The 26,477-nt window shown below is 43.6% G+C and overlaps 1 protein-coding gene across 3 annotated transcripts in view; it reads right to left on the bottom strand.

The window, feature by feature from the left end:
• SSH2 (slingshot protein phosphatase 2) overlaps window positions 1-26,477 on the bottom strand; it is a 611,356-nt gene that overhangs the window by 438,531 nt on the left and 146,348 nt on the right. For 2 of the 3 annotated variants that reach the window (XM_085649239.1, XM_085649240.1), the window contains exon 2: window positions 7,657-7,731. The exons of the other annotated variant lie outside the window; for it this stretch is intronic. In XM_085649239.1, coding sequence (XP_085505365.1) covers window positions 7,657-7,731 — 75 coding nt within the window. The remainder of the gene's footprint in view (window positions 1-7,656; window positions 7,732-26,477) is intronic. 3 annotated transcript variants of the gene reach the window in all.

Here is a 26,477-nt window from a genome sequence, read left to right as displayed (position 1 = left end):
TAATACATAAATAGAAAAGAAAGGCAGAGGTCCACCATGTTTAAAGCTAAAGTGTGGAATGCTGCAAAAGAAAATAAATTGAAAAGAAAGGCAGGCAGATGCCATTTTAAAGCTAAAGTGCGGTGTGCTGCGAATAGCTAAAGCGCAGTGTGCTGTGAATGCTACAAAAGTAAATAAATTAAAAAAGAAAGGCGGGTGGCCGCCATGTTTAAAGCTAAAGTGTGGCGTCAGCTATGAAAAGTCAAGTATGAAAAGTCTAGTAGAGTGCTCATAAATAACTTGAAGAGTAAGAGCACATGTAACAGAGACAGACCTCATGGGAAGATACAAAAGTCTGAAAGGAGGGTGTGTTCACCAAATATAAGCCGCCAGTATTTACAAAGGACAGTAAGAGGAACCAATGAAAAAGACTGGCGGTGCTTAAAGCCTATATTGTACATACAGTATGTCTCAAAGAGACAGTGCGCATGCGTGGTCTAGGTGTGACCTAAAGAAAGAGTTTGCCACATACCTGTGTGCCCCGTGGCCATTATCACCTCAGGGTGCGGTTTTGGCTCCAAATGCAGAGTGGTTAGAGGAATTTGGTTACATCATAGATGAAAAAGAAGAAACAGACATGCTGCTCACAATGAATAATGTGGCAGGGATGGATATTCACAGATCTTTGAAGGAGGGACACGTGAAAAAACTTAACACATGCTGAAAACAGCTCTGAATACTACATTATTGCCAAAAACTGTGGACTATGAGCAGAACACATTTAATCTGATAAATCACGAAAAATGAGAACCAAGGAGACTAAACTAGGTAGTATGAATCCTTGTGGAGCCTCAAACAAGGAAGATTCAGAAGGAAAAATGGACAAAATGAGAACAAGAATTTCACCTCCAGGATCATAAAGCGAGGAAGCAAGACAAAACGCTGTGTGAAGATCTCAGTGGAAGGAAAAATTACAAACAAAGACAAAAGGACAGGTCTAAGAAAGAAAAAACCCAATATCGATATGAGCAGTCATTCTTATGCCGGCCCATACTCAGTCATGAGGCAAGAATGCAGTCAGAGTGAAAAAGAAAACCACTTTCAAGGTATCTACAGAGCATACACCTCAGGACTTTGTGCTAAGACAAAAGGAATATCAACTTGTCAGCATGCCAGAGCAGTTAAGAACAGGAAAGGCAACTCAAGCTGAGCGTCCAGATCTGGCAGTCGCCAGGCAACACGGTCTTCAGAAAAAGCGCCACACAAGGCAGCAATGAATGCTAATTTATGATGACAAATAAATGTGACAAAAAGAAATCACTGTCACAAGACATGAAGATGGGGGACCACCCAATGACCACCTGACATTTATGCTAAACGATGGGCCATCCCTCAACTACATCTGCATAGCAAAATATCATAAGATGTCGAACAAACCATCTTCACAACCTGCAGATGTCCAGTTCTATTCATGGATGGCCAGGAATCCCCCCAAAGCTTAGGGATCTTCTGCAGGACACTAATGTTCAGGGGCAAAATATTCTAATATTCTTGGTATGGGTGGACCCATTCTCATACACTGCCTGCTTCGTTTCACACTGTAGAGAAAATAAAGTTACTAGCCATTCTCTACTTGGTTGATGACAAGCCACCAATCCTACAGGGGTTTCTCAAGTCATTCACAATCTTAGGGAAGATGAAAGTAAGACTTCTCATCATTGAATCTGTTAATGCATCATTAGAAGGTGGGTCTTAATCTGCAAGGAACAGTGGAAAAAGAAATACAAGCCCACCTAGTTACCTACATCGACAAAGAGTCATGAGTCTCATCATTGGTTGTCACAAAGAAATGGAATGCACAAGTAAAAGGTTGGCTGTGCATTGAGATGAGGCAGCTTAAAATGGCTATCAAGCAAGCCTAAAATTGCTATCAAACAAGCATCACCCCCAAGAATACCCAAAACTGCATATAATGATAACACAACAGATCTTAATTGGTCCAAGGCTTTTTCGGAATTGGATTTAAACAAGCAGTACACTCTGAACTGGAACTGCGCGATAGTTCACAATACATCTCAACATGCATGATTCATCTAGGTTTACTCAGGTACAGGTGAATGAGTTGCGATCTCAGTAGAAAATATTTCAGGAGGTCATCAGGAAAGTCATTAGCCCAATATCAAAATGTATTTAACTACAGCAATGATAGTCTCATTTCTGGGGTATCACAAGAAAAGCATGACACAACCCTGTACCGTTTACCCGTTCAAACTAACTTTCCAATACAAAATTAAATTTCTATGTACAACTGTTTTTGAACAAGGGTGAGCCCCTAGACACAGACAAGAGTGAAGCTGTGAACAATACTCCCACACTCGAGGATGCCAGTGATGAGCAGGAGTCTCACAGTACTTGAGATACCATATAACCCATTAAAGAGAGCATAACCTTAGTTTGTACCTGTGAGCAATATCATCTCTTTGTCTATAGAAAACATTTCACCATTTTGACAGACCATCAGGAATTGCTCACCATTTCTGGAACCTAAAAGTCAAAGTTGTTACCCTCAGCAAGAGGTGGGGCACGAGTCTGCAAGTACACAACTGCACCATCATTCACAGGCTAGAAGAAGACCACACACACCTGGATTACATAGCTCGACACCCACTGCTGATTGAGATGTATGCGTCCCCAGCAGAAAAATCCTTGACCTACATAACAGAAGAAGAGATACATACCTGTATGCTTCTCAAGCTGACGGAAGAAAACTCTTTGGAAGGTTCCACTGTTGTCACCATGTTATACTGTCTCCTAAAGTGTCTCATAGACCAGAATGCCATTCAAAGACTTTAGACTCCATAAACGTCCAAAATCTGTTTAGCTCATGTCCTATTTCTAGCTTGTCCCTCACCATCCCTTCCCCTTGCTGACAATTTTTCCTCATCATTTCCTGGCCCCGCTTTCCCCTCAAAGGTATGTGGTGTTCAATGTCTTGGAGAGAGGTCAGCTGACTGCAGGGTGGTGCTAGCTTGATACCAGGCGGATTTGATTTAGAAAATAAGTCTTAAAGAATCATAAGGATAACTGAAAAGGCATACAAAAACCTTCTGGGATGAATTCCTTTCATAAGACCAGCTCCTTTAAAACAGTGATCTTCAAACTTTGCAAAGTCGAGCCCCAGTGCATAAAATGTTTGTTAGGTCTCCCTCAAGCTTTGGCAAATGAGAAGCATGCGATGACGAAAGTGCTTTAAAACACACGTCCAGTGGAGATTTTACTGGGCACCATGGATATAGGCCTCAGACTTTCTTCTCATCTCTTCTTAATGATCACCCGCCATTCTTATTTATGGCAATCACGGCCCCCTCTCTGGTCACAGCTCCATCATCAATCAGAACACACTTCCCTCATCGCTGCCTATGTCACCATTCAAATATCCCATACAGTCCCTCTCTCCCATCATGGTTACCTTCTCATTTGTCCGTGTCCACCTTTTCTGTCATTGTACACCTCTCCCGAAACTGGTCCTCGCACATGTCCACCACTCTCCTGTCACTTCCCCTTCATCCAGTCAGTATTCACTTGTCCTGTCAATTAATACCTTGCACCTCTATGCCTACTTCTCCTGTCACTGCCTCATTTACTGAACAGTGTCCATCTCTCCTGTCAGTGTCCACCTTTTCTGTCAATGCCCACCCCATCCGTCGTGTCCCACTTACCTCCATCACTGCCCACGTCTCCTAGTTTCTCCTGTCAACGCCATTGCCCCACTTTTATTGCTGCCCACACCACTCCCATCACTTCCTTTTTCCTATTATAGCGCACTCCCTATTAACTACCCATCAGCTAATGACTCTGACATGTTGGGAGTGCTGAGGTAAGAGGTGGTCTGGCAAGTGACTAACTCCTTCTTAGCACTGCACAATTCAAGAGAACTGATTGCCCCATTAGGATTATCTGTTTTAACCTAAATCAATTTATGGAACCTTCATCTTCAGCTGTCTTCCTGTAGCTTATCTGTGTCCCACCTCTGCTCAACCCTGCATCTGGACTCAGCTCTGCAGCACTCTCCAGAGAGCAGGAGACACACCCCAAGAAACAGCACAACTGCCCTTAAAAAGAGGCCTAAACAAGGTTAGCCCAAATAGTGACAGTGGAAAACATATCACTGTCATTATGTGGGACATCCTCTTTTTGCATCTTTAAAAAAAAAAGTTCTGCTTGCTGTCAATGCACAACATTAGTAAAGAATTACAAAATACAGCAAGGTAGTGTTCCTTTTTTGTGGCCGAAGAGCGCCCTGGCCATGGAGCCTCCCTTTCTATAGTGCCCCAGATGGGGTACGTCACACAGTTTGAAGACCGCAGTTTAATTAAAAGGATCTTCATGATCACTCATACCAGACTGAAGCTACAGGGCAGAAGCTTGATTTTGAGTGCTGTAAATACCGATCTTGAACTGTAGAGTACAAGACTGTAGATAGCTAGAAGTTAGGACTGGAGCGAGGAGAGAGGGTCTCAGACTATAGTGGATGTAGCCTGGAATACAAAGGATTGAATAATAAAGAAAGATCCTGGAGCAAAAAAGCTAACCGCTCACAGGAATCGACCAAAACATTTTTCAGTTCAGAGCACGTTCACCTCATTGCCTTAAGTTTGGATAATTTTCCATGAAATGTAGGTGGTAATAAATAAACAATGTATTATAGTGTTTCATCCATGTTCAGGTTGTTTTCTGTGATCAAGAAGTACCATCAGACTCTGAACTTGATGACCGGAAAAGATTCAAATCTGGAGAAGGGTGAAATTGTATGTATGTCTCAGATTGGAATGTTCTGCCTCAAACAACTGCTACAAACCAAAGATATCATGGTATGTCATATCAAGTGGGTTTTGTTCCTGCGCAAGCACAAGAGGCATACCACAGGCTGCTTCAGATGAAACTTTAAACTATTTTGGGAGCAGCCAAAGTCACCTGAAAGTGGCCAACCCAGGCCATGAAGTCTGACAGTAATTTATTGCAATTCTCAAATTTCTCACCCTTAAACCATTAAGCTAAGATTATGAAATAGTACTGGTCACGGGATGCTGCCAGCATCTCAAAGAGTTAACTGGACAACACAAAAAACTGAAGGGAAATGCTCTATTGTGAGTTTAATATCTTTGACAGCTAATCGCTCACCTGTGGGCGTATTGCATAAAGAACCACTTCCACGACTTGTCACAATAGAGTTTGAGCGTCTAAAAAACAATATAGTAACCAACAAAGTAAAAATATTGATGCCATCAGAACTAACCTGGACCTGTCACCTTACCCACCGTCATAGCCCTCCTTCCTGCGGCCCATGCATCGCTGCTAGCATTGATGCTCATGACATTTCTCAGGACCAACAGGCAGCAAGAAGAATCAAAACTTCCAAGTTTCTATTCATCAGTCTTCATCCTCTCAACCTCTGTGACACAGTTGACCAAGAGACTCATCAACTTGCTCAAACAATAGGTAGTGGTCACAGATGAAACCTTAAATATGCTCAATTTGTTTCTTTTTGACTGTAACAAACAGCCCAGAATTTAAACCTTGATGCCTTCAGTAAATGGCTTCTCACTTCCCCAAATATACTTTCATAGCCATATGAATTTCCTGGCTGTGCTGATCTCAAACTTACAATTCCATATCCAAATATATATGCCAATGAAATTCAAATTTATCAGACTTTGATGGACAAAATTGCAGCCACATCAAACAGTGTCTTAAACTCACCTTCTTTTAGACGAAGCACAACACTGTGTGTCTAAATATACAAAATGGAAATTCTGTTTGACTGTGGAACGAACAGGATGATGATTTACTTTGCCTGATCCCAAATTTTGGGCAGAACACTAACCCACCCCTAAAATTGAAATACCCAATACTCCGGTTTGATGCAGACTTCTCTTCATCTTCACAGGTACTAAACTACAACTTGTGATGCTGAGGAAGGTTCTTCATCTCAGGACAAAGGGCCACAGGAGGCAACTCAAAAACACTGGTTTTTGCCCAACCTTTTTGTTGCAACGTCAAGTATGCAGGCCTCCCCAAACAGGAAATAAAGAAAACTATACACCCAGACCAAAGCTACAAAACTGGGCCTTACGAGATTGCAATTTTTTCAAGTCAAATCAACCCTGAAAGTACTGCAGTTGCTCCGAGTAAAGCAGACAATCAGCTTAAGGGTGCTCTGCATCATGCATAAAAGCTTACGGCAGCTAGGGTCAAGAATACTTGCAAAAGTTATCCCTCAAAACAACACCAGCCAGGAACCTAAGATCAAGCACTACCAGGTCGATTTGGCAGGCCAAATTCAAGAGAAACTGATACAGAGGAAAAACAAGAGGATGCTACGATGGAACTTTTCAAACGCCCTGAACCAAGATAATGGGGAACTGTCTAGCCTACTATCATTCTGGAAGTTGTTAAAAAATACCTTGTTGATGGAGTTATTTATCCAACTAAATAATTTCAAGACTTGCCTGCAGTTTTCAAAGACCTAGTTATCTGACCCATCAATTGCAGTGGATAAGAGACCTCATACTTCGCAGATGGCATAACTCACTGTGCAATATACAATATCCACTTATCTAATACAGACACTCACTGACTTAGTGGGGCAAAATGACCACATAACAGCATGTAGGTACTGTACAAAAATACTCTGAGTTTCTTCATCAAAAGCATGTGACTGAAATTGGAAAAATACAGCCTGAAGCTACGTTAGATTGTTTAGTGAGATAACGATGAGATAAACTGTTGTCAATTAAACACAGAGAGGATATGAAGTCACTTGTCTTTCTCGAGTATTTCTCAATTCAGGCCTCTGGAATCTGACCATGCAGAGAGGGATGCGTCCAGTTGATTATGACATGTGACACTCACCTAAAAAAAGCCACTTGGTGAAAGGAAAAACAATGCATATAAGACCTTACTATAGCACATCAATCACAGTAAAAGAAAACAAACCCTACGTTTCCTTTTAACGTATAAAATTGCCATCTTGTAAACCCTGAAATAAAGGTTACATGGTCTTTTTATGTAAACTACTGATAATCGGCCCGTTTCTAGGGTCATATTGTGACTTGTAAGGAAATCGAAGTACTGCATGTTAACGTGATTTGCTGAGAATTACAAAATTTGGTAAAGAAAGGACGGTGGGATTAGAAATTCAGTATCACGGATTGAAACAAGCCAATCACATCACGAGTTCTCATCTCTGAAAAATCAGACACATACACAGGGACGATGAACACTGTGCAGGAGCAGTAAGGAAAATTGATGCTTTAAAAGGTGAAACTTTTCCATGTATCTGGTGGCAATAGGAGATGCCTACCTGCTCTCGATTGCTAATGCACAATTGCCAAAGTTTCTAAACAAGTTTCTAAAATACTGCCACAGACATGAGAGCCAGAGAAGAATAACCAGACGCTCACATTGGGAAAAGGCTGACGAAGCTATCAACGAGGTGTTACTAGAACTACGAGCAGAATAGGGACACTATAGAACAGTCTAGAAAAATGTGATCCACAAAATTAATCAGACCTAATCAATGCCTGCGATCATTAGAACAGCTTCCTTTTAAAAGAAATATAGTTAATTACATTACAAGCTAAACAGTGGAGGCATGCAAAGTGTATACCTACGTACATGGGTATCATTTATGAGCTCTGGTTCATCCCTCTGACAGAAGACCTCATGTTCATTCTCGTCCAACTGAGCATTCTGCAATGCAAAGAACATCAGATGAGTAGTCGGCGAGACTCAGTCGTGAATCAAGAGCACCCCACGGAAGAGGAGGAAGAAAGTCACCCTAAGAGCCGCAAAGTAAGGGAAAGCTGCACCAGCAGGAGTCCAACAAAGCATAGAGTGCAAGGAGTTTCCTTCAAGCAGCAGCAGCTGAAGGAAGATCACAAGCTCGAATAGTGGGATGGCAGCCATCCAAGGAAAGAAAAGAAGAGAAGAGGAATAGACAAAGGGTGAAGCGGCACCACATTTGAGCTGAGGTGCCAAGGAACCAAAACTGGCAGGAAAGTATGAAGCAAACGTAAATAAAATTGCCAAGTTTAACATTTTCAGGCAAAATTGGATAACAGCAAGAAATCCCACAATATCTCATTACATTAATTTTGTCATCCTAAAATGTCTACAAAGCCATAATCTTGCTCATCTGCAACAGGTACTAATTACTACTCTGCTGCAACTAGATTTCTTAAGAAGAGGGGATTTAAAATCGTGAAATCGCAGTCATCTGCATGTCAGTGGTCAAAAGATGTTGGCATTTTCACGTATATACCTTAAAGGTGCTTGTGCCCAGAGAACGAGTAACCACTTGGTGAAAACAAGAAAGACTGTCATTTATGATATAGAATGGGCTAGGAAGGCCAGAGTCCACTATGCCCTGTGAACAGTGGGATCTATGTTGTAGATTGGAATAGATTGTATTGGAATATTGATTGACCCGCTCAGTATTTCATCCATCATACATGTAAAAAAAATGATGAAAGTTGAATTGGGTAGTAATAACCCTCACAGCGTTCCTAAGTTGCAGGAATGCAACTGCAAGAACAATAAAATTATTTAGATACTTCAAGAATGTGTGGTTCCGTGCAGCACACCTTTCATCTACATGAGCTCTCTTATTGCACAATCAATATTCAACAAAAATGCACAACAGATGCTAAGCACGTCCTCTGATGCATTGCTGGTTGTCTGGATCGTGAACCCAGCAAAGTCTCTCCGGCTCCATTGTTGTCGCAGTCGCTATGCAAGGAGCCAGCACACTTCTTCGTTAAAAAGGTGACAGACAGTCAAGCTTAGTACACTGGGCCCTGGCCTCATACCACTTCTAATGGGACTGCTTAACTCTTCCTTACAAGAGGGATGCATGCCCCAAGCTTGTAAGCATGCCATGGTTCTCACCCTCATAATAAAGCCTAGTTTGGACCCCTCCAACTGGTCCAACATTAGACCAATTTCAATGTTACCCATTCCTTCCAAAATGCTGGAGAAATGTGAATACACAATTGACAACCTTTGTGGACTCCCAGAATTTTTGTACACGTCGGGCTTCGGAGCAGGACATCGTACGGAATCCGCGCTCCTGGGAGTCACAGAACATCTGCAATGGCTCCTGGATGAGGGTGTGACAGTGCGGCTGATCTTAAATAAGCTCAGCATGGCTTTCAACACGGTGTCGCATACCACTCTTCTGGAAAGATTGACGAACCTGGGTGCTCTTCCCAAACCGGTCCCCAGTGTGAAGAACGTAGGTTGTTGGCTGGACAAGAATTTGCCTATGAAACATCAGGTCGTCCAGGTAGTTTCTACCTGTTTTGCGGTCCTGAAATGGCTGACAAAGATTCTTTGTTCTGCTCAGGGAAACAACTCAGAGGTCTTGAACTCCTGCTTGGGTCGGGTCTCCACCTGGATGAACTCAACTCGCTAAAACTTAATGGCGAGAAGACGGAGGTAATGGTGCTAGGTAAGAACCCCCTACTTTGGGACCTTCCGCAGTGCTTATTTGGCTTCTCCCTTTCTCAGCCGATAGGACAGTCATCCGAGCCCTGATCCTTTCAAGATTAGACTACAGGAATATCATCTAGCTAGGGGCAGAAAAGGCTGCCATCAGACTTCTACAAGTCGCACAGAATTCTGCTCCTAGGCTACTATACTGATTCCTGAGATGTGCCGCTGTGTCATGCCTCCTCCATGAGCTTCATTGGCTCACGGTAGAAAAGAGAATACAGTTCAAGGCATTATGCTGCATGCACAAGGCTAGGTCAGGTACTGTGCCAAGATACCTTTAGGAATTTGTCATCCCCTATCAGCCTCTCTGGGTTCAAAGTAGCCAGTCCGTATGCACAGTTCCCAGAGTAAAACTGGCCCATATGGGAGGTGGTTCCTTCTCATATATGGGTCCCAAGCTCTGGAATGCCTTACCTGTGCAACTGAGAAACTGCACCTCTATGACCCTCTTCTGAATGAACTTTAAGACTTGTTTATTTTAATCCTATCTGTGCCATTTGCGCCTTTCTGATACCACAGCACCAGGAAATCCTGTTTAGGTAGCTGTGCGCTTTATAAAACTCTTTAATAATAATTGGTCTGTGTGGCAGGGTAAGTCCTTTACGGGCAATCAGGAATTCCTCCAGGGCAGCAGGAATTTACAATGTCCCAGTGGAAAAATCACACATTGGTTTTGGTAGCAGTAACAAATGCTGTGATACTATGGGCAAAGCCAACCTTACTATATGTGTAGATAAGCCTCACTGTCTAATTCTAAGGGTGATTATGATAAAAAGATAGAATAATAGTCTACTGGGTTAAATTAACAAGGATCAAGCTAACTAGATTAACTCTTGCATAGGCCTCTAAAATCCTTCTGCTAGCTAACGAGCACTACAAGTCTCCATTTCTGGTAGAGATGAGTTCTAAACCGGTTACTCTATTCTAGAGTATGGAAGATAGCAGTCAGGGGTCTATGACGTCAATGGACCAGCCAGTGCAGATCATGAGTAAAGATGGCTATTCTAAAATTGAAGTAGGATGAGCTTTCCTGTGACAGTCTTTATACCTGCAGCTTTGGCTTTTGATTAGTACTAAATCCTAGGATTAGCAGAGAATTAAAAGAGAGAAAACCAAGTTAAGGAGCAAAGGAAGCAGGTTTTTTGCTATATCATATGTAAACATGCATTCCGACAGTACAGGTCACTTGTGCGTTTAATAACAGCATGCAGTTCAAAGATTATTTGTACAGCACACAATGTGAAACTAATTTAGTCTTGGCAATTAGGGAGCTGCTGAGCAACTCTATATAGACAGTGCAAGACTGTGAAGGTCAGCACTGCACAAACACCTCATACAGTGGGAGCTTCTCATGTCTGCTGAATGATAAGAGGGATAGACAGTGGAAATCCAGCATGGAGAAAGGATGGAGGCCATTCTCCGCTCTGATGACCATCTATCCATGAATGAATAAGCCTCGTGTATGGAGCAACTAACTTAGGACGACTTAAGGCGCTATGAAACGGGGGAGAGTCCGAGTGAACAGGTTCGGGGGACTACGGGCATACTACAATTGTAATACAACGGATTCTAGAAATTAGGCTTTTTCCTGAAAGGTAGAAAGAACAATACGCCTTCAAAAACAAAGATTGGTCATTCTGTGTCTGAAACTTTACCCTTTTTGTTTTACTGAATGTTCTCCAGATGGTACTCTGCATAATTATTTGTAAAATGCGTTAAAAAACAAAACAAAAATGTGTATCTGTTTCTCTCTTCAAGATACTGAAAGATTCCAACAGAGAAGGTAGACCAGAAGAGAATGGATTTTAACAAAGTAGTCAAACGATTGATCAAAATGAAGAAATTGTGTTTTCCAATTATTTGGAGAGCAGCAGTTTTGAAAAAAATAAACAATGGAAAATGTATCTCGTGAAAGCAGGGCTAACCATAAGAGGCACATTCCCAATGTAATAACACTGTTAGGGAGAGAGGCATCGGCAACAACTTCATGATAAAATACGAAAGCTTAGTAAGAACTCTTCAGTATGCGATGAGTAATATGTATGGCCATTTTACCCCTTCGCCTCCAACATTTGGTCAAGCATCACAGCAGGGTCGGTGTAGACCAATGGCAATATAACCCACAGCTTAACATGAGAGAATGAAATCAGCAAAAGTAGCATTTTAGGAACAAATAATGAGGACAATGGTCTTGTAAAACGCTGTATAATGACTGTTGAACAGAAAAACAAGCTATTGCTCAAATTTGTGTTGTAAAAAAACAACTTTAAACTACTAAATGCAAAGAGATAAAGGCCATTAAAGTAAGTCAATGCTAGCCTTCTGGTAATTGGTTAGGTGGGTTTATTTAAGGCTTTCTAGACATAAGTCCTTCGAAAATCAGTGAACAGATCTAAACAAATGCACAAATCGCTCTCGAACAAGGCGAAATTTGTAAACACGTATTATAAAGATCACATCTATTATTATGACTTTACCAGTACTGAAATATATGTATATATATATATATATATATATATATATATATATATATATATATATATATATCACGCTCACACTTGCTCCGCTACATTGAGAAGCACTCAGGCATCAACCAAGAGTCGCAAGCATGACTCTTAATTAAAGGTACGGGAGTCGTCAGACTGTAGATCCTTTCACAGCTCCTACTCCACTGCCGACGCATATATATATATCCCAAATACAGTTTCCCGTTCTGGAGCCCAAGACCCTTCAGAGCGGCCCCACGCAATGGGCACGGAGCAGCCCATCAAAACATCACAAATGAACTCACGACAAGTAGTGAGGCCCAATACTGCAGAGTTTGTTTATTTACAAGTTTAGCAGCGCCAGATTCCATATTCTAACGTTTCGGCATATCGCCTTGCTCACAGAAGGAATAGATGACACTCAGGTGTGCTGGGGCTCGCTATTTTAAAACGTGAGTCACGTGACTGGATTTAACATACTTCAAGTCCCATAGTGCATTGTGATGGTAGTTACATACTAGAACTGGAAGTCCTCAGATGTTTTTTTACAAGATGGTAATTTCTTTTCAACACACGCACTGATGTAAGTGTGGAATATTCTTTAACACAGTCAGGTGAACTATTAAAGTCTCTGAATTTGTTCGTACTGATACTAACTTGAAAACGAACATCCTCTGGCAGCACGATCATGGCAGGAGGTCATCCTGTCTGAATCTCTTCTGCAGTATTGGGCCTCACTACTCGTCGTGAGTTCATTTGTGATATATATATATATATATATATATATATATACATACACACATACACAGAGAGGTAAAAATGGAGGACAAACGGAAACCATCTTTTATTTGAGGCCCTTCTGATGGCAGGCTTCTTGCCCTAATGTGAGCTGCCAAAGCACAACATCTTACAATTCCACACACTTTGGACCTGTGTTCGACATCCCTTTAGAGAAGAAAAATCCAGCATATCAATTAGACTACAAGGTGACAGAAGTTTATTAACTGGAATGATCGGTGCAGACAAGTCCTTTATAGCACGAGACTGCTATCCCATTTGACCTTACACAGGCACACTTTCATTAAATCCGAGATGGACACTGAGATACCCTTTTTCATATTCAAGTCTCACCAAGAATTAAGTCGAGAGACCTCCTTGTACATAAGCAAAGTCTGACATTGGTGGCATAATATGTACAGTTTATAATTTGAAAAGGGAGTAAAGGATAAACAGTGCTCCTTCCTTGGGGAAGGAGTGGGAATAAAGGCTCGATTTGCATTTAAAGTGAAGTCAAGATTGTAAGCTGGACTGGGGAAAGACTTAGTTATTTCTTTCTAGGTCCACACACATTATTAGTGGGATTGCCGTCTACTCTCAGTAATAGCAGAAGGTTTGCTAAATGTCTGCACCATTGCTGGTTTCTCAGCACATAACAGCAACACTCATTCTTAAGATGAATTTTTGACAGTGACATGGTGGATGCACTTTGGAGACATCAATGCCAACCAGACTTCTGAGGGGCTATCTAAAGTGAAGACACGAGCACCACATTTTCCTCAATCCTGTGCTAGGTTGTATTGTGCCATGTTTACCATATCTCTAATTGATGGAATAATCAATAAAGAAGTTGTTATCCTATTTTGACAACTGCACTAGGGGGGCGTTATGACACTCTTTATTTTTTAGAGGGGCATGTAAACAAAAAACAATAAACATCTCAATTTAAACAAGACAAAAAAAAATAAGCACCTCTGCATTCCCTCTGGGAGAGTTGCTGTCAAAGATGTGGCAAAGACTGATAGGCAGATCAATAACATTCAAAGGCTGGAATTTAGTGTCTGCTGTAATGCACGGCAATTTTTTTGTTCAGTACAAATCAATCCGTCAGTACCCATCCGCCACAAAAGAAAACAAGAGTACTAAAGGTTACCATATTTAAGCAGTTCCATACTCAAACCTCAGCTAAACATTCGACTGATTGAGAAAGGCTAATATGCAGCTACAGCCACACTGAGGGCCCACGGTCCTTTCTATGGAACAATATCTGTCCCCATGTGGGGGCCCGGCAGGCACACCCTACTTTTAGGAAAGAGGACCACTGTACAGCACAAACAACGTCAAAAGGCTTTCAATCGGATTTTGGATTTGCAGTTGGCAGGCTAAATATGTGATAAGGGGGAGACCATTTGCTGTGGGGTTGAGCTGGTGCCGGCATTAGAGCCCAAAACTCATTAAGTCCTACAGTGTCATGATACATGCATACTCACCCCTTATGTGTATTTACACTTTATTTTTCCCTTCCCCAACCCAAGCAACAAACAAAATGGCAGCCATAACTTTCCTGTCAGGTTACGGCCAGCCAACTAGGGCCCTGATTGTCCCCTGGATCCGCAGATCCCACGCGGGTGGATCTGCACCCCTAGATATCTATACATTTATTTCTTTAATGACTCCCAAACTACTGAACAGATTTACACCAAATTACCAAAAGATCTTTTTCTAGACTAAGATCTACCTTTCTACAAAATTTGGTGTAATTCCGTTTAGCGGTTCGGGCTGTAAAACTAAAAAAATCCCTATAGATATTGCATAGGGGGGAAAAACTTTTTCAGACCCCCCATTTTTCTCAGTCTCCGCTTGACGAATCATCCTAAAACTTTCCAAACAGAAGCTGAAGTAAGTTGTACACTAGTTTAAAAAATGTCCTTAACATTTGTCAAACAGCGCCAAAGTTACTAGCGAGAGATAGAGATATAGAGAGAGATATGAGAGAGAGAGATAGAGAAGCTCACACACTGAAAAACCAAAAGTTAAAGAGACATTATAGTTAGGGGAAAATGTCAGTTACGACATAACATTTTAAACTAAAAGAAACACCACTGAAATTCACCAATTATAGTCAACTGAAGTAACCATAACTCACGCCCGAAATGCAAAGTGTTGTCATAAGTAATGTCATTTTAGATGTCAGCAGTGATGTTATCATTGAGGTCACTGAACATGTCATTAGCGATGTAATATGTGTGGGTACAAGCAGTGCATGGCGAGGGGTCGATTTATTGTTACTTCATAGCGCGAGGTATAGTTACTGACATTTACAAATGATTTTTATCTACCTATAACACCACATTAACCTTTTATATTTTCAGTGAATTTCTAAAGTGTTCTTTAACATATATATCAAGTAAGATATTATTACCATACCCAACTATTACGTCATTTTTATTCTTTGGTGGTAATGTAAAAGTGTGTATTCGGATTTTCCAACATTCATGAAAACTTTTGACATTTACAGCACTGACATAAACCAAGAAAATGCATCAAATGACACAAACTGCTGTGCTTGCAAAATTTGGTGAAGTTGTGTTACGCATTTTTAAAGTCCTTCCTGTGGCGATTCCACTTTTATTTGGAACTCACCCTACCGCCACCACTAGCTATTGACAAATTTACCCAGTATTCAGCCAATGTGTTACACTGAAAGGCTGAAATTTGATGGTCCTTATTCAAAAATTTAGTGCATCTCAGTCAAGTGTAAGCAAAATTAAGGTTGCAAAGGTGGAATTTTGTTATGCAGTGAGAAGTAAAAAGAAGTCTATGAAACTGCAGCGATTAAACCAGATGAGGGTGATGATGCTTTAGATTGGGCAGCAAAAAACCCACAGTAATACTGGGCTCTTAAGAAAACTAGAAAATATATTTAAGCTCTTAAATACAAGACAAAACATAGATCAAGAAGGAACCAGAAATAAAAATCATGATTGATGCACTGTATGAAACAACTCATGTTCCCTCTCGCGTTTTAATCAGCAGTCTGCAATTCCAATATAGATTGACTAGCTCTTGTGAAGCTCCAATTAGGCCCAGCTCATGTGTTCATTTCAGAAGGATTTTCGAGAGACACTTCAGTAGGATGCCTACCAAACAATCTCTACCAAAACAATACTACTGGCCTCCTGTTGTATGACACTGAAATGGTAACAGCAGGGGTAGGTGAGTGTGGCGAAGGGTGTGTTGGGGAATAATGGGGGCTGTTAATGTATATGGTGATGGGGTGTGTGTGTGGTGTATGTGTATGTGCGTGTGCACAGTGGGCTCTGGGTGCCTGGCCATGCTAACTGCACACAGTCTTTAATTGCACACAGCCAGTTTCTTTGCGCTGGGTCAGTGAGTGGTACTGAGGGCCCAGAGCAGGGTTCTGTGATCCATAGGGGTGCACCAAGTATTCCATCAATGGACACATGACTTATATCCTGGTGCCGGTAGATGGAAACATAGCAGTGATGGCAGGATATTGTTTAATGATATGGAGGACAGGCCTTTTTCAAGTCAGGGTCTGCCTTTTATTCTACCATAGGAGCTGCTCCCAAAAGGCTGACGGCTGTCAGGTATGAGAGCTTCACTCCTCTTTGTGCTAGCAGTATGGTTCTCTCCTTGGAGACTCCACTTGTTAGGCCCCTGCTGCAGAATCCTCACTTGAAGACAAAGACTATACCTGCTCTGGAGATGAAGAATACTCATAGAAAGGGAGCCAGCTTGAACCAGTCCCAGAATAGAGCATGAGGAATCAATAATCCATGTCAGGAAAAGTAGAATAAGTGGAGGACTTTACTAGACACAAATGGTTCCAGGATTTTTCATTGTACAATGTAAATGACACTCCACCAATTGGCAAGGACATTTTTGAGATCCAGGGCTGTTGTTGATTGCAACCACTCTCCAAAAAAGGTGACAGAACATCACCTGAAGAAGTCTGCAACTTTTTGTTGGAGAAGATTTTGGAGGAGAATCTGGCAGGACTGCTAAGAGAGGGGTGTAGAGGTAATCTCTGCAGAAGTAAGATTGCCCAGAGGAGAAGTCCCATCTGTCCTGGGCTCACTTTGCCACTGGATCCAAGCTATACCTGGCCGACGACCCCTAACTAGGCCGAAACCAGTCCTCGGTTGCTTGTGTTTTAGTTCAGGAAGGACCTGGTTTGGCAGTTCGGGCCGGCCTGTTCCCATGAGGAGTAGGGCAAGGCTGATCTGTGTCTGAGATTAATTCAAGCATTCCATCCATCACCATGTTGTTGTTTTTTTGCATTTGATGCCATAAATGCACCAGGTATGCCCAGATGTGGGTACCGGGATCACTGTGCTACAGGAACCAATCAATACCTGGCTGAAGAGCCCTAACTAGTGCAAAGCCAGTCCTAATTTGCATGTGTTCAGGTTCAGGGAGGACCTGGCTTGGTAGTTCAGGCTGGACAGTTTCTATGAGGAGCAGGGTCAAGGCTGATTTGCATATGGCTGAGTCCAAACTGAGGTGGCATGGATGGCAAAGACAATGGATTTGGATGCGTCTCCAAGCGATTGCCACTAGCTAAGATTAATTAATTAATTAGAGAATTCTATCCATTACCTTGTTGTTTGTTAAAAGACTGGCAAATGCAGGCTGGCAGTGGCACTGCTCAGAAGAAGTGGACTGAACGTTACACAAGTCAACTTAACATGCATCTACGCCACCAGCACAGCCTAGTGTTTAAGAAGTTCCCCACCACCACAGTGCATGAACAGCTACTTTTACGGCCCAGAAGCAATCAGAGGGGTGACTGATATGGGTGGTGTGGTATCACTGGTGGGGCATTGCTGACTATTGCTGCTTTCAATCCTCAAACTGAAGTGCTTCAGTTTACCTCCCAGAAGCACAATGTGCCAAGAAAACAACTGCGTTCCTGTGGAAAACCCAATACTTAGTGCACCAAAAAGAATAAGCCACAGCTGCCCGGTGTGAATTTTGCAATCTGTGCTGGCACTGGAAAGCATTTCACGACTTCCCTGAAAGTCATGTGCTAATTGAGTGCACCTGATGCTCCACAATAGGTCTGTCCTCTCGAAATAGGTCATAAAGGGACTTCACACACAAGATTGAGCCCCAGTAATCCCTTTGTGTACTCGGCTCCTAAACGGGTTCTGACAATCTGGATTGTCAGATTTCTTATTGGGTGGATAAGGGAAAACAAATCTTCCCATGTCCTGCCAGATTTGTTTACTTTTCAAATTTGAATTCACGCATCCTCTGTAGGCCCAGATTCATGATGGGAATGTGTAATAAAGGACATGGCATGTATATAATTTAACCCTTCAAAGTCTTCCAATGCATTTGTAATCCCAATATCTCAAAACCTGCTACATGATTTATACCAAACTCCGAGTAACGTTCAAGATTGATGTCAAGTTTAGTATAACTCCATTAAGCATGTTCTTTTGCAGCAGAAAGCTGACATTACTATGGAACCTTGAATGGAAAATGCTTTGTCAGATGGCGCCTAAGTTATTAATAAATGATAAAAAAACATTGTAAATGGAAAATGAGACATACCCATAACAACAGACTCCAGTGAGAGAAAGTATGACACAGTGACGAGTGAGAGAGAGAATATACGTCGTATCGCACTTTGTGAAGCAAACCATATCTGAGGGCTGAAAAGGTGCGTGTGCCACAACCCTTCCTAAATTATCAAGAGACAACATGAGGGCTGGAAGCCCCGAATACTAGAGAACAAAGCGATATAGAAACAAGGAAAGCATGTTGTGCTAGCATACATTTCAGAGAGGCACTGATGAAGCCAGCATGTCTCCTCGTTTGAAGGTATGATATTCCATCTGTACTCGGTCTCACCTTGACACTCACCTCTTCGCTTCACTTCTCGCTTCGAATATCTGCTATATAGGGTTTATCTGGATTATTATCTTGAGGCTGCAAACACTGGGAAAATAGAGAAGATCATGTCTTCCTATAAGACAAGATCTGTCCTCGTGACAAATATACAACAGATACATCAGTTATGGCTACGTATCACAGCTGTGTGTGTGATGCACATCAACCACAAAACAAGTACAGAAAGAAGGGAAGTGGTCAAATTAAGTGCATAATTCTATTTGTTCTCTCATTCCGGGGATTTAAGGGGCACAGTAAAATGGGAAAGTGGTAAAAAAGTCTTGTTTGAACAATTGTATCACTTGGTCTGAATATCCTAGACCCTTCCAGGAGCTTTTGTGCCTACGGGGTCAATTCTATAGTGCTGTTAATGCACTGTGGATTAGTGAACGAGCTCATCTGATTAGGATAAATCTTATTAAAACTGGAAGGATTAGCCTGTTCTCAAACGCCAGCACACAATGATACTGAGAGGGGTTAAGATCCTCTCAAAACGGTTACCTTCACTCCTCATCAGAGTTAAGGCTACAGAGATCTATCAGAAGAGGAATCGCAGTTTAATTCTGGCTATGCATTACCCATCCCGAAACAAAGGTCGCAAAATTGTGCTTTGGAGACTAAGTTTATTGTGTAAAAGGTTAATTGCTGCACAAAATAAAACAAAACCACCCATTCACCTTCAAAGCAGCAGCAACACTGTCATAGCTGCATATCTACAGATACCACGCAGAACTGTGGCTTCTTCTGGTAGACACATACTGGGGGGCGCAGCATATTTCAGCAGAGTTACTGGTTCCTCAGACAAGAACACCCTCTAAAAGCGGTGTGTGTAATTAATGTATATCATTCTATGATCTCCCTTAAAACCTTACTTAGGGCCACCTAGCATTAATGGACGAGGTGGCCGTTTTTTAAATGTAACTAAAGCATTGTGTGGTAGCACACTGTCATTTACAGACCGCCCACTTTCCTTTGAAACGGCCACTGCATTTGCCCAGACGTACAGTTTTCACTGATCAACCTATATTGCACACAAATGGTAATGTGCGCGGAAATAGGTTTTTAGTGAATAGTGATCATTTGTGCAGTACCAAGTAAAGTGTCATGATTTGTTTTAATCCTATAAATCTGTTTTCAACACAATTCTGAATTACAAAACAAATGTGCTTTCCTCACTGTTGAATATGTACAGTTCATTTACAGGTATTTATATTTTGTTGTATGTTACAAAAAATAACATCCTACGGTCTCTCCTCTCACACTCTCTGGATGCCAGCAAGAGTCTCTCATAATTCACTTTACTCTTCTTTCTCTGACTGCAAAGTGAGAGGAGTCTGTAAGCACCAATCTCCATGTTAAACAAGCATTTGCAATGCAATAGGTCTCGCATTTATAAGAGTTTGAGCTATTGGCATTGTAAAATTACAATGCCTTTTATTTATGTTTTGGTTTTTAAAACAAATAAAAGGCATTGTCATTTACAATGTCAGTAGCATAAACTCGCATAAAAGCAGTGTGTGGAGTGCAGCAGTGTGTGGCGTGCAGCAGTGTGCGGCGTGCAGCAGTGTGCGGCGTGCAGCAGTGTGCGGCGTGCAGCAGTGTGAGGCGTGCAGCAGTGTGCGGCGTGCAGCAGTGTGCGGCGTGCAGCAGTGTGCGACGTGCAGCAGTGTGCGGCGTGCAGCAGTGTTTCGTGTAGCAGTGTGAGGCATGCAGCACTGTGACGTGCAGCGGCGTGCAGCAGTGTGCGGCGTGCAGCAGTGTGCGGCGTGCAGCAGTGTTTCGTGTAGCAGTGTGAGGCATGCAGCACTGTGGCGTGCAGCGGCGTGCAGCAGTGTGCGGCGTGCAGCAGTGTGCTGCGTGCAGCAGTGTGCAGCATGCAGCATGCAGCAGTGAGTAATGCAGCAGTGTGCAGCAGTATGTGGCGTGCAGCAGTGTGCCGGTTGCATCAGTGTGTGTCGTGCAGCAGTGTGTGGCGTGCAGCAATGTTTCGTGTTTCAGTCTGTGGCGTGCAGCAGTGTGTGGCGTGCAGCAGTGTGCGGCGTGCGGCGTGCAGCAGTGTGCCGGTTGCATCAGTGTGTGCCGTGCAGCAGTGTGCGGCGTGCAGCAGTGTGTGGCGTGCAGCAGTGTGCGGCGTGCAGCAGTGAGTGGCAGTGTGTGGCGTGCAGCAGTGAGTGGCAGTGTGTGGCGTGCAGCAGTGTGAGGCGTGCAGCAGTGTGAGGCGTGCAGCAGTGTGAGGCGTGCAGCAGTGTGAGGCGTGCAGCAGTGTGAGGCGTGCAGCAGTGTGGGGCGTGCAGCAGTGTGGGGCGTGCAGCAGAGACACGTGGAGGGTGAGGAGAGACACGTGGAGGGTGAGGAGGGACACGTGGAGGGTGAGGAGAGACACGTGTGGAGGGTGAGGAGAGACACGTGTGGAGGGTGAGGAGAGACACGTGTGGAGGGTGAGGAGGAGACACATGTGGAGCGTGAGGAGGAGAAACCTGTGGAGGGTGAGGAGGAGTCACATGTGGAGGGTGAGGAGGAGACACATGTGGAGGGTGAGGCAGAGAGTGAGGAGACACGTGTGGAGGGTGAGGAGAGACACGTGTGAAGGGTGAGGAGAGACACGTGTGGAGGGTGAGGAGAGACACGTGTGGAGGGTGAGGAGAGACACGTGTGGAGGGTGAGGAGAGACACGTGTGGAGGGTGAGGAGAGACACGTGTGGAGGGTGAGGAGAGACACGTGTGGAGGGTGAGGAGAGACACGTGGAGGGTGAGGAGAGACACATGGAGGGTGAGGAGAGACATGGAGGGTGAGGAGAGACATGGAGGGTGAGGAGACACGTAGAGGGTGAGGAGAGACACGTGGAGGGTGAGGAGAGACACGTGGAGGGTGAGGAGAGACACGTGGAGGGTGAGGAGAGACACGTGTGGAGGGTGAGGTGGAGGGTGAGGAGAGAGACGTGTGGAGGGTGAGGAGAGACGTGTGGAGGGTGAGGAGAGACGTGTGGAGGGTGAGGAGAGACGTGTGGAGGGTGAGGAGAGACACGTGTGGAGGGTGAGCAGAGACACATGTGGAGGGTGAGCAGAGACACGTGTGGAGGGTGAGCAGAGACACGTGTGGAGGGTGAGCAGAGACACGTGTGGAGGGTGAGCAGAGACGTGTGGAGGGTGAGGAGAGACATGTGGAGGGTGAGGAGAGACACGTGTGGAGGGTGAGGAGAGACGTGTGGAGGGTGAGGAGAGACACGTGTGGAGGGTGAGGAGAGACACGTGTGGAGGGTGAGGAGAGACACGTGGAGGGTGAGGAGAGACACGTGTGAAGGGTGAGGAGAGACGGGTGAGGTGGAGGGTGAGGAGAAACAGAGTTGGAGGGTGAGGAGAGACAGAGGTGGAGGGTGAGGGGAGGTGGAGGGTGAGGAGAGACGGAGGTGGAGGGTGAGGAGAGACAGAGGTGGAGGGTGAGGAGAGGTGGAGGGTGAGGAGAGACGGAGGTGGAGGGTGAGGAGAGGTGGAGGGTGAGGAGAGACTGAGGTGGAGAGTGAGGAGAGACCGAGGTGGAGGGTGAGGAGAGACCGAGGTGGAGGGTAAGGAGAGACCGAGGTGGAGGGTAAGGAGAGACTGAGGTGGAGGGTAAGGAGAGACCGAGGTGGAAGGGAATCAGAAGTGGAGGAGAGAGAGAGGTGGAGGATGAGGAGAGACAGTGGTGGAGTGGGGGGAGGGGAGGATATCACTTTTACTTCCTCTCCTAGTGTAAGGTAACACCCCCACCCCACAGGCCCTGCCGGGGCCGAGAGCAGATCACTGTTCGCATCAGCCGTCACCCGAGACCGCTCCGTACTTGTTGGTAAATAGAGGTTCACTATCTGTTAATAATGGGATTTACTTGGGGGGCTGACTTACCTCCTCCACCCCCAGGGCCAACACTGAGAAGGCATCAGAGACCTGGTGCTGCCTATGCTGCAGTACTGCGAGAGAGAGGGATGGGGGGGCGGGCAGAGGAAGAGGAGTGGGGTTAGAGAAGGGACAGGTGGGGAGTGAAAGAGGAGAGAAGGGACAGAGACAGAAAAGGAGCAAAAAAAGAATTAGAGAGAGTAGAGGAGAGTTGGGGAAAATGAAAACATTACGAGAGAACATGTAGCAAAGAGGTGGAGAGAGAAGATGGGAGAGAGTAAGGACGCAGCCAAGAGATAGGGCAGAGACAAAAAGAATCGAAACAATACAAAAGTATTTTCCAAACTCGTAAATAACCACGGGCCAAACAACTGATCTGCAATGAAGCATCCGAATCCGGTATATCATGACGTTAACCATGCAATAAAAAAATAAATTAAAAAAAAATAAAAAAACACCCAGAAACACGTATACACCATGTTGACCCTTTTTCATGCAACGTATTCTAAAACGCCATTCTCATTCATACATTCACAGCAAACCTGTTCACAAGAGTGACAGAAAATGTGGTATTAGTGTTACATTTTTGTTTACATCCATACCCGCTCACTTATGCAATTAAAGGATTCATGACCACACGGTTAAACAAAACGTACTGATTGGCCTTGCCGTGAAGGAGAAACACGTGTTGACACACACTCCGATCTGTGAAACGTTCACCCCACTTTCTTGAAATTGAAACCAGTGCATGTGTCCGACGAACTTCCTGCTGCTTATCTGAATGCACCAGTGGCAGAAGATAGTCACCATCTTGCAACAACACAATTAAAGGGAGGCATGTCTGTCTCTCCCCACCGCCACATGTCTCTGAGTCTTACTGTCTCATGCGAGATCTCCCTCTAGGAGACAGCTGACACCGACTCTTCCCCTGAGACAGTACGGGAGATGCGTGTGTGTGCATAGTGTGTGTGTCTATATGTATATATCTGTGTGTGTATGCATGTGTGTGTGTTTGTATGTGTATATGTTTGTGTATGCATGTGTGTGTTGGTGTGCAAGTATGGGTGTGTCATTGTGTTCATTTGTCTTCATGGATGTGTACACATATGTTTGTGTGTATACCTATGTCTGTGTATGCATGTTTGTGTGTATGTATATGTGTTTGAGTATGTTGGTGTGCGTGCTTGTTCATATGTGTATGTGGGGTTGGTGTGCATGTATATGCATATGTTTATGCATGTCTGTGTGTGTTTGTATATGTTCATATGTGTGTGTAAATGCATGTGTGTTTGTATGTGTGCATAGTTGTGTATGCATGTGATCAGAGGGAAGAGTGCACTTGAGGGCAAAGAGGAAAACATACAGGGAAGAGTATGTGAGGGCAGAGAGAAAAATACAGAGGGAAAAGCACGTGGGGGCAGGGAGAAAAATACAGAGGGAAGAGTCCATGTGAGGGAGGAGAGAAAAATAGAGAGGGAAGAGCTCATGTGAGAGCAAAGCGAAAAATACAGAGGATAGGGCGCATGTTAGACCGGAGATAAAAACATAGAGGGAAGAGAGCATGTGAGAGCAGAGAGAAAAATATAGAGAGAAGAACACATGCGAGGGCAGAGAAAAAAATACAGAGCGAAGAGCACATGTGAGAGCATAGAGAAAAGATGCAGAGGGAAGAGTACATGTGAGGGAAGAGAGACAAATACAGAGGGAATAGCATGTGTGAGGAAAGAGAGAAAAATGGAGAGGGAAAAGCACATGTGAGGGCAGAGTGAAAATACAGAGGGAATAGCACATGTGAGACCAGAGAGAAAAACATAGAGGGAAGAGCATATGTGAGGACAAAGAGAACAAGTACAGGCTATGCCAAGCGGAAGTGATCGCGTTTGCGATCAAACATCAAAGCGGCGAAAGTGAAAGTAATCGAGCAGAGCATCAAAGGGCTGGGTGAGAAGGGAGGGGGGAATGCAAGGGTCAAAGCGGCTAAAGTGAAAGTAATCGAGCAGAGCATCATAGGGCTGGGTGAGAAGGGAGGGGGGAATGCAAGGAGCAGAGGAGCTGCTGTGCACGTGCACGCCATTGTGCACTCGAGCCCTAGGCCAGCAAAACCATGTGGGTAGCACTTTTGAAAGCCCACTTACAAAATGTCTCAAAGCGAGACCTAAAAAGGCAGCAATTTGTCAGCAGACGTAGCCTGACATTTGACCTCTGTCTTTGTAGCGCAGCAAATGTGACAAGATAAATAAAGAATTTAAAGGCATCTTTATTCATTGCTGGAACTTGCAAACCCCTTAATTGGTTCTGGCCCAGCAATGGGTCACAAACTGGTGTTCGGGAAAACCTGTTTTAGAAAGTTGAGTAGATATCAGCCAATGTGTAAGAAAGTTATATGGGGGCCCAGAAGTTACATTTTACACTAAATTCAGAAAAACGCCTGCCTAAGGAGTAGGAATACGATATGTTGTGACGAGAAACCCCGAAAAGAGCGTGTCTAGTTCTTAACATATTGGCCACTTAATTTTGAGCGGGCCCAAAAGAATAAAAAACTTTGCTAAATCAGATAATAAATCAATCACTATGGAAAGAATGGTGGGCAAGTGTCAGGTAAGGTAAGATCAATCAAACTGATAAAAATGTCTAAAGATTTCAATTAACCTCTTTTCAAGATTATGCAATCACAGATTGACTGCCACTATACTGCCTACCTTTAAAAAGAAATATTTGCATTTTGCATTTTAAAAAAAACACGGGGATGCAAAGCACACAGCAAATAAGGAAAAAGATATTATTTCATCAAGATCAATAAAAAAATCAATAGCATGTCTGCAAAATTCATAGCAACAGATATACAATTCAGGCACATGAAAATCATCAAAGGTAGAAACCAGAAAGTAAGCTCTATTAAAAATAGACAGCGTAGGTAAAGTGCAAATTTTACATGATTCTGCATTGATATTTCACATAGCTCTCTAATTTCAATATTATACATAACGATTACCAATTAGTTTCAATTTAAATATTTCATAAAACTATTGTCAATTCTGTCATACTTGTAAAACGAAAAAAAGTTTCCATAAACAAACACGCAATAATCAAAACATGGGTGGGGCCGCTCAGGTTCCCAGAAACTTGGGGAGGCGCGTAGCCGGTACAGGCTCAACCGCTAAGCCAGGCCTCGAATGGTGATGCTCCCTCATCTCGTGGGATGACTTTGACAGACGGGACGAGGCCGAAGGCATCTTCGACTTCTTACTCTTCTTCTTTCAGTTGAGTTACCCAAGGACGACTTAGAGTGTGAAGAGGATTTTGGAGCTCCACAACTGATCTCGCGACCTTCCTCTCAACCAGGATCAAGACCATCGCAGCGTATAGCGGCAAGGAGCTCAAGGGAGCACTCTCTCAAGGCCGTGTGGTGAATGGCGCAGCAAATGACCCACGTCTTCGCGTTGTAGTCACGCTCGAGTCACCAGAGGCAAACAAGGTGTCACCAACATCTGCCGATGACTTGCCGCAGGGCTTCAAGCCGGTCCTTCCCAACTGATATCCTGCCACACCAGCAAAAATCTCAAAAAAGACTGACAAAAAGTCAAAAAAGGTCAGTCAAAAAATTACTAGGAGTAGCTCTCTCCGCAGAGAGAAAAGAAATTAAATCAGCGCACTTCACTTTTGTCATGGACGCCACGCGAAGCATAACTACGCCACCTACCAGCGCGCAGGGGTACTGCTCACTGACAATTTACAGATCCAGTCTGACGCCTGCAGATAATTCTAAGGTAAGGAACTGTGGCTAGAAGTCTCTATCAGATAGAAACATTGTTTTAGGGAGCTTACCCTGACTGCAGGTCAGGTAGGTAATCATTTTGCAGTGAAGTAGTTTGTGTTCTGATGTGGGAA

The sequence above is a fragment of the Triturus cristatus genome, chromosome 3_2, assembly GCF_964204655.1.
Source record: "Triturus cristatus chromosome 3_2, aTriCri1.1, whole genome shotgun sequence".
In the NCBI taxonomy this organism is placed as follows: domain Eukaryota; kingdom Metazoa; phylum Chordata; class Amphibia; order Caudata; family Salamandridae; genus Triturus; species Triturus cristatus.
This window is presented reverse-complemented; position numbering and strand designations above follow the sequence as displayed.